Here is an 11,068-nt window from a genome sequence, read left to right as displayed (position 1 = left end):
TGAAGAAAAGTCTAAAACCGATTAACTTTTGGAGTCTAGATGGCTGCCACAGTTAATTAACCTTAGCAAGCATAACAACTGCTCCACCTCAGTCAATTTCACAGACAATGAGCTAAAGGTTAATGTGTTAGTAGCTGAGAGTCATCCCCAACACGTACTCTGAGTGCTGACAGATCATACAAAGTCCTTGTTTAAAACCTTGGCATGAAAGATGGAACAACATGCATTCCTTCAAGGACTTTCATTTATTTGTTTTTGTTGTTTTTTTTGCTCATAGTCGTCTGTACAAATTGGCTCTTTCAAATTTACTGATATCTTCAGCCAAAACCTCATGATTACCGTCTGGCAGAGGAGCCATCCAAGACAAATTGAACAATTTTGCATTCACAATTATCCCAAACCACAAAACTGAATTTGGAACGAGTCGTAATGAGGCAAACTTTATTCTTTACCTCTAATGATGGACCTCCACGGAGCAATTTTAGTAACAGATTTCCTTTTCTTCCATTTCACTTTTGGAGCTGCTGCACTACTAAATGCTTGGCGAGTGGAAATTTTAACAGCTGCTGCCTCTAATCCTCAGTCCCATACAGTGGATAGTATGTTTCAGTTTAGAGGGACAGTGGAAATGAGCAGGCAGGCCTCTAGGCTGATTCCAATTTGGCTGCCAGAGCAGAAGAGTGACAGTTCAGCTAATTACAACACTTTTAACCTGCACTGCCTCAATAGCTTGTCTAAGCCTCCTTCAGTCTGGAAGTGAACATGTGGGAATGCATGCCGGTGTGTGTCTGTGTGTTTTGTATGTTGAGGTCTGTGTCGTTCTTATGTGGCAATTCAGAAACGTGGGAAAGCTTGAAGGCGGCTACACATAAAAAAAATCTGTCTTTTCTCCTTGTTTATGCTTTACCTGCTAATACCTTTGGCATTTTAAACCAAAGCCATCTCCCTCCGGGCTAATGTTCTGTCCCTTGTTTTTTTTTTTTCTCTCTACCTAGCTTCTAAGTTTCAAGGTCAGCAATTCCTCCAACTCACTTTTTATTTAGCTGATGTTCTTTTTGTGAAACTAATAGACTGGAAATGTTACTGCTGAGACTGGATGATTGGCCTCACAAGATATTTAAAGAGGAGCTGGTTGCTGTTCCTCCTACAGTCAGGGAGAAGGTAACCACCAGTGTAACCGCTGACCTAATAACTCATAAGTCATGTTGTTTGCCTCTTAGCAAGCCTCAACCTTTCCACAGTGTTTTCTCTCACTTAGACTGTACATTATTAATGCTGCTTGGCCAGTGTGCGTAGCTGGGTGCTTACACTTTGCATTAAAACATAGCAGGGCCCTCGTTTTAGTGGGATGATTTTGGTATATATTAATGCAGCAGTGGAGGCTTTTTTTTTCTTTCTCATTATTACTCTTATCATCATGCTCCATCGTGTCTCCTCCCTCTACAGGCCAGCCCACATTAATTTGTGATCTCCGAGAGAGACGGCAAGTCTCATTCTCATTTTTTAAAAAGAAGGTTATTTCACAGAGACGACCCCCCTGGGGCTCAGAGAGAAATCAAAACTCAGAAAATGAGCAAAGAACTGTCTTTCTGTCCTCTTTTATCTTCCTTAGCCTCATTTCCTTTATTCTGTTTCCTTCTTCTTCTTCTTCCTCCACCCCTCTGTCCTCATATACCCGCCACAATCCATCCCCGCCGCAGGAGTCACTGTAAATGCCATGTGGAAAATGAAGGAAGGGTTATTGTTTGTGCCTGGGGAGGCCTCTCTTTGTTACTCGAGGAGCTATAGCGCGATGCACACACACATACACGTACACACACGTAGGAAAAGGCAGATATTTTGGTCGCTGCAGCCTCTGACAAGCCTGACAACGTCTTGTGTTCTAAGCTGAACCACCGAGGCAAACCGGAGGCTCCTTCACTGCTGTGTCAGACTGCTTTGATAAGACCACGTCTACAAAGGGCAGCCCTAAACCACGGCGCTTAAGAACCGGAGTTTAATGGAGGTTTCCTTCCACTGTGAGCGGCAGTAATACCGCTAGTTGTTTGGTTGGCCTTTTTAACTGCCCCACAGGACTAAAAATCTTTCATTCTCCCATCTGGGAGTGCTTTTTAATAAGCCGCTCCATGTCCATGACAACATCTCGGTAAATATCATGTGTAAGTTTAAAAGTTCAACAAAAAGAATCAAATTTAAAGAAGAAAAAGTTTAGAATATCAAATTTTAAGGTCATTATATGAAAAAGTTCTTCCGCCCTCGTAGCATTTAGACCGTGCTTTAAAAGTGTTGTGCTTGCAAACACTGTCTGTGTGAGTGTGAGATCTGAGATGATGCCTCAAAGGGAGGAAAATGAGGATGATGCAACCATGAAGACATACCCGGCTCACCTGCCTTGGGTTAAAATCAGACAGGACAGCAGAGAGACAGAAGGCTTAAGTGAAAACCCCCCGTTAGGATGTCTTCTCTTTACACGTTCAGACAGTGTTTTAATTAAAGGCCTTTCATGCCACAGTTTCAGACTAAAATCATGTTACATTGAAAAAATGACAGCGCTGTAGCCGTTTTGGTCAAACTTCAAAATTGATGTTATGCACAAGCTCGTGTGATACTGCAAGACGTCACTCTCAGAGTATGTGTTGAGAACGATTCTCAGCTGCTGCCACATAAGATTTCAGCTCAATATCTAAAAATCTGGGTGAGTTAAAGCCATTTATGTGTTGGTTTATGCTCATTAGCTGAGGCACCCATCTGAATTTTGATTGACTCCAAAAATCAGTCGATTGACATCCAAAACTTTCTGGAAGCTTCATTAAAATCTGACCAGTGGCTCATAATATGTTTTATTAACAAACAGAGGTGACACCTACAGTTAATGTTGAAGTTTGAAACAATATAGTGCTCAATAAATAGCTTTTACAGTATGTTGTAAAGGAATCTCAGCTACAACTGCACCAAGTTTTGACACAATATATGTGGAATTCACTGAATTATAGTCATTTTTGTGTTTTCTAAAGGTCACTTGACTGTGGGGATCATCCTGAATTGGATTGGCTCCAAAAGGTAATCAGTTGGAGAGGTACAACGAATGAATATTTCTTCAAGCTCCCATTAAAATCCATCCTGTGGTTCATCAGATGTTTTGCTAACAAACAGACAAGATTAACTCCAAAAAGTTAATAGCAGATTTTTAAACAAAGATCTTGTACCATCTGTTACTGTTCAGAATATGTATCAGGGTTCAGTCTCAACTACCGCCACACCCAATGTTAGGTGATTATCTGTAAAAACTGATTGAGTTTCAGCCATTTTTGTGTTCGTAAGGTCAGTTGGCTGTGGCAGCCATCTTGATTCAGGTTGATTCCAAAAGTTAGTCACAGATGTCCATCCAATGATTACTTTCTGAAGGTTTTATTAAAGTTCATCTATTAGTCCATGAGATGTTTGGTAACAGATACACAATCTTCACATTACAGTTTTGATTGTCCTGATATCTGTAACAGAAACATGGTGCAATTTTATATCTTTACATATTTATGATTTTGCTTCACTCTTCATTACATAATCAGGTGCCCATGATGGTAGGTCTTTACTTTATAAAGAATTTAAAGGTTATTTGTAAGTGCAAACAGCAGCAGCAGCAGGTAACTGTAGCACGTCTGGCAGAAATATAATATTTCTGCTGGAACAACTGAGGAACGCAGACTGGACGTGTAAATGTTTACAAAATAGCCTTTGCATGGGGCTCTATGTAATTTATCTGATTGGAGCTGTTTGTAGGTGACAGAAGTCCCGCTCAGATTAGCTGTTAGCTTGTTAGTCAGTCAGAATTAAAGTCTGTTTCTTCAAACATTGAGAGCTACCCACGACAGGTAAGATATTAACGCTTCATAGCCACACTTCAAAAGATCTGAACTACAGCTTTAACCACAATCCACAGTACAGTTGCAGATTGTTGGGCAGAATTCAGGCGTAAAAATGTTCCACAGCTTTTCCTTTCCCTGATTTTAGACTGTAAGATACTGTAAAACCGCAATAATGTTTTCACACAGCTTCCTCATGAAATACAGTATCACACTGCTTTTACTCTACAGGGGAACCCCGAGATAAAAAAAATAAAAAAACTCAGATCTGAACTAAAGTGTGACAGCTGTTTTATCAACCTCTCTGTTGGCCCTTTAGAGAAGATGGAAGCAAAGGGAGAAAGAATTACTTCAGAGAGCGATGATAGTGTTTCCTGTGTGAGCAGAAACTGGCAGGTGGAGAATAAAGTAAAGAAGTTAAAGAGAAGAAGAAGAGAGGGATGAGGGATGAAAGAGAGGAGTGACAGGGCTCGTCTCTCCTCTCTTACTGTCCCATAAGCTTCTCTGGTTTCCAGCTGAGTCTCTCTTCTGTAGTGAGGAAGTCTCCTCTCAGCAGGTCTCACTTATCAATAAATATCTGCTGGATAAAATAAATAAAGAAATAAAAAGAACCAGAAAGATAAAATTAGAAATGACAGCTCTTTGCATTTTAAAATAAACTGATAATGAACAAGAATTGCCTTTAAAGATTCAGCGCTGCCGTGCCTGCTTGTATGTACATTTTTAAAACACGCCTCTTCGGAACGGGTTGTTTGCTGCATCATAAGGACTGGCATGTTTGTGAGCCATCTGATGTTTGCCGTGGAGCTATAAAGATAAGCTCAGGCATTTTTCAGCCTCACTCCACTACCTCATTTATTGTTAATGAGATATCGAGGGTGCACTAATTGTTTTTGCCTCAGAGATGATGGCCTGATGAAATAAAGATAAGGGAAGAGGAGGAGGAAGAGATGATGAGAGGAAGGTAAAGAATGCAATTTAACAACAAGTGAAAGGCAAAAAAAAAAAGATGGAAATTACTCGTATGTTCTTAGCATTTTTGTGGGGACAAAAAATAAAATCTGACATAAAAGAATGTAAAACAGAATAAAGCAAAAGTTAAATATTTTCAAGTGGGACTCTGGAAGGTTATGAGCATTTATTATCTTACCTGCTGTAGCTTTTTTTTACTGACCTCAGTCTGAAGAAACTGTTTATCGCCCAGTCCCGAAGGTGAAAAGGTGTTGTGATTCTGACCATGTTTGTTTGTACCGTCAGCAAAATATCTCCTAAATGGCTGGATAGATTTTAGTGAAACATTCAGAAAGTGATCATTGGAAGCATATCTTCAATTAAAGAAACCTTTGGAATCGACCCACTTTAAAATGGTCACCACAGCTAATCGACCTTAGTAAACAAAAAATTGCTGTAGTCATATTTCCAGAAACTGAGCTACTATATTTTCTGGACTATAGGGTGCACTTAAAAGCCTTCAGTTTTCTCAAAAAACAGTGTGCCTTATAATCCGGAGCACCTTATATATGTAAGAAGTCATAATGTTTTAATACGAATTTGTTAAACTATAAAGCCGCACCGCTTGCAGCATTAAGACTCAGTTATAGTCGCCCAGGGCTCCTGAGCAAGCAGTAGAGGTGTTTATACTTGACGCTTACGTCGGTGCAGTATCCTTCCGTGAGTTTTGAACCATTTGATTATCTTTGTGATCTCTCATAGAGGGATCATATAAATGCTGATACAGGCGAACCAGCTCCGCTAGAGCACAGAAATGAACGGAGAGGGGCGTGCGGTCCGCGTGAAGTTACAAGAATTGTAAGGTGCACGACGATGCACCTTGTAGTCTGGTGTGCCTTGAATATGACAAAAGTTCGAAAATGGACCATTCACTGACAGTGTGTCTTATGATCCAGTGCGCCCTATAGTGCAGAAAATACAGTAAAATAAAAATTGCATAACATCATTTAGAAGGTTTGACCAAAATGAGTATTACTGTCTTTTTTTCATTATAAGATGCTTTTGGTAAAATCTCTGGTATGAAAGGTAGCGGGCGATGTGTATTCCTTTAATGAATGCTAGGCCTTTAATACCATCTGTATTACTAACATTAAATCAGTATGTCTGGTGTTAATTTTAACACCTCAGTTTATATATTTATGACAAAATGAGTTGTTTGGAAACACATTTATTACTAAAAACCTTTCAGCTCATTACAGACAGCGTTCTACCAGTGGCTGCTCTGCTCAGTCACAACACAAAGCAGAAATGAACATAGCTTCAGACAGTTCAGGTCTACAGGAACTGGTTTGACATTCAAGCCAGGAGTCCCTCAGAGTCTCTCGTCCAGATGTCGCTCCTTCTTGCTTTGACAGACATTGAGTCTAATCACCCACTACACCACAACAGGCAGGGTTGAAAGCAAAAACAAGGCGGTGCAACTTGTCAGTTTGCTTAAATCGTTCAACTTCTGCCTCGCAATTAGGTAATCTAACGATTGCAGGTTTACCAGCTGAGTCACTAAAGATCAATGTTACCATTAAATAACTTATCGAGTCAAGTTAAATTTAAGCCATTTTATTAGCATTTCTATTTAAAAACAAAAAGGTCATTTTTATTAGATTCACTTTGATAACCTTAAAAAGCATCACCAAAGACAAAGGATGTATTATATAATATGTTGCACAGAGTATGTAATATCCTCTAAAATATGACCTCCAGTTGAGAGCTGCGGCTGTACACAAAATATATGGTATGTTGAAAATGATTAAATGTGTGTGGATAGAAAAAAAAACAAGGAAAAACAAGGACAGTATGTGGCATGTACAGTGCTGGGAAATGTTTTCTTGTGAAACATATGGCTGCACCAGCTGGAGTTCTAACATTGTTGCAATAATAAGTGGCTTTTTCTTGGCTTACTTCCTTTTTTTCTATGTTTTTCTTTTCTTCTTGCTACGCGCCTTTCCTCTTTACCGCATGTTTATTTCATGCCATTTGGATTCTTTGTGACCTAAAGATTTAACTGTTTCAACTCAGGCAAAGATGGAGGCATCATCATCATCATCATCTAAGGGCAAAACAGAAATTATTCATAGTTCATCCAAGTTGGCTTTATATCCTCAGACTTGTTAGAACAACAACAATAACAACAACAAAAAAAGGGATTCTGATTTATCCTGTGCAGGAGCATGGAGCCCATTTCAGCTGACACTGGACAAAAAACTGGAGATTCTTCGAACAGATCATCAGTCTTTTACTGGGCCAACACAGACAGCCAACAGAGTTTTAGTCCCCGTGTACACCACTTCAGATGGTTTCTGCATTTATATAAAAACATTTAGGTAAAAATGCTGAAAGACCCGTGGCCGGGCCACTAGGTGGCGAGAACATCCACATTACCAACCTATCAGAATACAGAGAAAGAACATGCTTACTTTAGCCAAAGATTTTACATATCAGTTGCAACACTTTTTTTCCTTGATACTGTTTATTATTTCCTTCTCAGTTATTAAACATTTTAGAGCATAATTAAAGTTTAATGGTGTCAGGATCAGAATAAAACGAGACAAATGTTGCTTTAGTTTTTAGGATGCAAAGTAAAAGCAGGTATGTGGAAAATAGGTCAAGCTGTGTCATCAATTCTAAAAGGTTACAATTTTTGACTCAACGTGAAATCATCTAAAGTGGAGTTATGAAACACCTCCACTTTGGAGAGTTTACTTGTTTTTTGGTAACTTTTCCTCACCAAAAGCTGTTTGTTTAGGTGTGGATGGGAGGTGCAAATCTGAGTTTTTACAAATATCTGGTGTAATGTAGAAGGGGTCCAAAACTGTTGGGGGTAACTGGAACATCCGGTAAAAACGTACACAGACTCTGGGAGAAAATATAAAGTTCACACTAGTGGTGTTTGAAAACAAATCCAGAGGAGACAGGGCTAACCCTAAACTAATATCACTCGTTACAAACCGATGTCATGGTTCAACAGTCTGTTTTTCACATCCTTTCTGGGGTAAACTCGGAGTACAGCAGTTGCATTTCAAAAAGGCTGCCTTGCACTTCTGCGACTTTTCCATAACGACCTAACATGCTCTCAAATAGTTCGACATAATTATATTTTCTTTTGTCTTCCCACTATTTTAAGGAAGTACAGACAAAACAGAATGAGCTGCTTACTGAAAGCAACACGGCATAAAACAGCTTTGGTGACAACTGATCCAAACAAACACATCCGGTCGAAGCGAATGGCTCTGCCCGCTCTGATTAAATACTGTGAACCTTAAATTTGGCAGGTTCGGGACAGATTAAATATTGATTGTTTTTTTCTCCCTCCCCTTCACATTCAAACAGCGGCATGAATTTCAAACGTGGTGGCAGAGAAGATGACTGAATTTTTTACATCATTTCTATTATATGTGGCCAGTAACACAAAAAACTTCTGTAAATAACCTTTATAAATAAAGGTTATTTACAGAGATAACAAAAATCAGGAATAAAAGAAGAAAAAAAAAGTAGAATTACACATTTTGTTTTCTTTTTTTGCTCTACATTGTAAATTTTAGGTTTTAAGGTAACATGTATTTCAGTCTTGCACAATAAAAACATGCTCCAAATACAAAAAGAGTGTCAGATGTATTTTAATGAACTTCCAAGATGTCACTGAGGAGATAATAAGTTCTAATAAGTTGTATTTTATCCAACTATGTGGTTCTTCTTCATATTACTGTTCTCAGCACATTACTTAGAGCTGCTGGACTATATTTGAAATATTAAAAAGAAAAAGAAAGCTAAACCTAAGTTATATCCTTCCACCTGTGTCAACGAGCTTCAAACTGTGGTTTGTCGGCTGAAGAGGTCGAGGGTCACAGCAGAGAGGAAGGCTGGGATGCTCTTCTGGTGGTGCAGGTGGAGGGCGACCATCTCTCCCAGAGTTTTGGAGAACTCCGTTTCCATGAGCTGCATGGTTCCATTTGAGCCCTGCGTCAAACACCGAAAACAAAAAGCACCCAACGATTACACATCAGTTTTCCAAGTACAGCCACAACTTCTGCAGAGAAACAAGATTACTGAAAGTTGCTCTCGTCTGAAGGGAATTGTCAAGTGTGCATCAGTGTGTGTTTGTATGTGTACACGATCCCAGCAGGAGGGAGGGTGTCTAAATCTGTGTGGATTAATTAAAAGGAATGAGGAGCAGCTCGGGGCGACGGAGTGAAGGAGAAAGGGATGAGGGAAATGGGATAAAGTAATTAAAGCAGTGCAGGGAGGGAGGAAGGTAGCAAGGAGCAGAGTCCCATGACATGCTGAGAAGATATTGAGACATCTGAGAAACGTCCTGCGTTGGTGTTCGTCAGAGCCACAGATCTTTAACCAGACAAACTGTGGGCCATGAGAAAATACTGAGGAAGGCAGTCCCAAGACCAACTTTGGGCTGAAATAACTTAGGGAGGGGGAAAAAAAGAGATAAAATATAATTTAACAACATGCTCTGCATTATCATTATAAAATTGCTCAGACTTTAACTAAAAGAAGTTAAAAGCGAGAGCCCAGCGGTGCATCGTCACAAATCTCTTCTGGGTGGGAGGACAGGGTTCCTGAACTAATGGCATTTGCAAGATGACTGCACAATGTTTAACTGGGGATAGAAATGTGGTGCGGAAAGTGCTTAAGAAGCACAGACCGAACAGCTTTCTGTTTCCTTTTTTATGCAAAATGCACAAAAACTGAAACACAACACTGTCTTACAGTCAAAGGAAGTGAGAAGGAAATTAAACTTTGAAGGACTCTGTCAGGAAGAGTTTTCATTAAAAGTTGATTAATTTCAAATGAGACTTATGGCCTCATTACAGAGATTTTTTTTTTTTTACAAAATCTCCATTTCTGAGTTAGAAAATTAAACAATGAATTTAATGTACTACAAATTGATTGTTTCTTTTTTCATTTCTTTTGCCTTGACCACATGAAATTCCTCTGCACAGATTTATGATGATTTGAGCAACAGAACATAAAGTTTGTCTTGCTTGCTTGTGTGTCTTAACAAATGTGGAACAACTGGTGTGTGGGCTACTCCTGATCGTGTTGGTGCCGTTGACGGCCCTGTAGCTTTGCCCTGCTGTGAAAAGGCTGAACTCCAAATAGACAAAGATCTGCTTTGTGATGAAGAGAATCTAAGAGTAAAAGATCATTCACTGCAGCTGTCTGTTTTTTGTGATAAACAGGTTGTTGTCAGCTCCTCTTGGCTCATGCTGACTGTCAACCAATCATCTGACCAACATGTAGCATCATCTTTAATGGCTCGGTGTTGTTAGCTTTGTGGGGAACAGCACACAACTCTGCTTTCACCAGTTTGGCAGCCGCAATTCTTCAGCTTGTAGAGATACTATACAATACTTGAAATTCAAACAATACTAGTTTGATTAAATATGTGGTTAGAGCTGTCGCCTCCCAGCAAGAAAGTTGCAGGATCGCCTCCGAACCTGGGAGCCTTTCTGGGTTTGCAGGTTCTCCCTGTGCTCACATGGGTTTACTCGGGTTTTGTCTCATTTGTGTCCCTGTGGTGGACTTGCGACCTGCCCAGGGTGTCCCCTGCCTCTCGCACAGTGACTGCTGGAGATAGACACCAGCTCCCTGAGACCCAGAAAGAAGAAGCAGGTAAAGAAAATGGATGGATATAAGAGCTTCCATTCTTTGCTAAATCTTTATAACGTTAACAGTTTGAGCAGGTTCTGTTGTCAGAAGTGATCTGGCTCTTTATTTAAAAAGCCAAGAAATAAAAAAGGGGGACTGGTTACTGACAGGACAGGTGTGCTGTATGATAACTTGTGCTGCTCTAATAACCTCTACTGTGGGAACATTATGACAACTCTGCCTCATCTCTCTGCTACATGACTAACACACATACACATTCTTACCGGCTCTTAGTGTTTTATGAGATACAGTAAAAGACGGTGATTAAATACTTGGCACATATTTCTCAGTTTTACTGGTTTGTCTATTTTGGGAATTTTGCCTCCAAATTTGGGCACAAAATACAGACATGTAGCTAGGTACCTAATAAAGATTTAAACAATGTTAAAAAACTGAAACATCCGGTTCCTTCGGTGATGTCAGTGAGAGGTAATGAGTTCAGCCACATGTGAGGGAAGACATTTTGTGTCTGCAGAAGTGCTCTGTGAAGCTGTGACAGTCACACTGGCATTAATACTTCTACAAGTGATTATCAC

The 11,068-nt window shown here is 39.7% G+C and overlaps 1 protein-coding gene across 1 annotated transcript in view; it reads right to left on the bottom strand.

The window, feature by feature from the left end:
* Positions 1–6,412: 6,412 nt before the first annotated feature.
* The window catches only part of mad1l1 (mitotic arrest deficient 1 like 1), a 72,584-nt gene continuing 67,928 nt past the window's right edge, over positions 6,413–11,068 (bottom strand). The window contains exon 18 of the mRNA XM_017427515.3: positions 6,413–8,825. Coding sequence (XP_017283004.1) covers positions 8,676–8,825 — 150 coding nt within the window. The 3' untranslated portion in view covers positions 6,413–8,675. The remainder of the gene's footprint in view (positions 8,826–11,068) is intronic.

The sequence above is a fragment of the Kryptolebias marmoratus genome, linkage group LG3, assembly GCF_001649575.2.
Source record: "Kryptolebias marmoratus isolate JLee-2015 linkage group LG3, ASM164957v2, whole genome shotgun sequence".
Classification (NCBI taxonomy): domain Eukaryota; kingdom Metazoa; phylum Chordata; class Actinopteri; order Cyprinodontiformes; family Rivulidae; genus Kryptolebias; species Kryptolebias marmoratus.
Note: the sequence above shows the minus strand (reverse complement) of the source record. Positions and strands in the feature narration are given on the sequence as shown.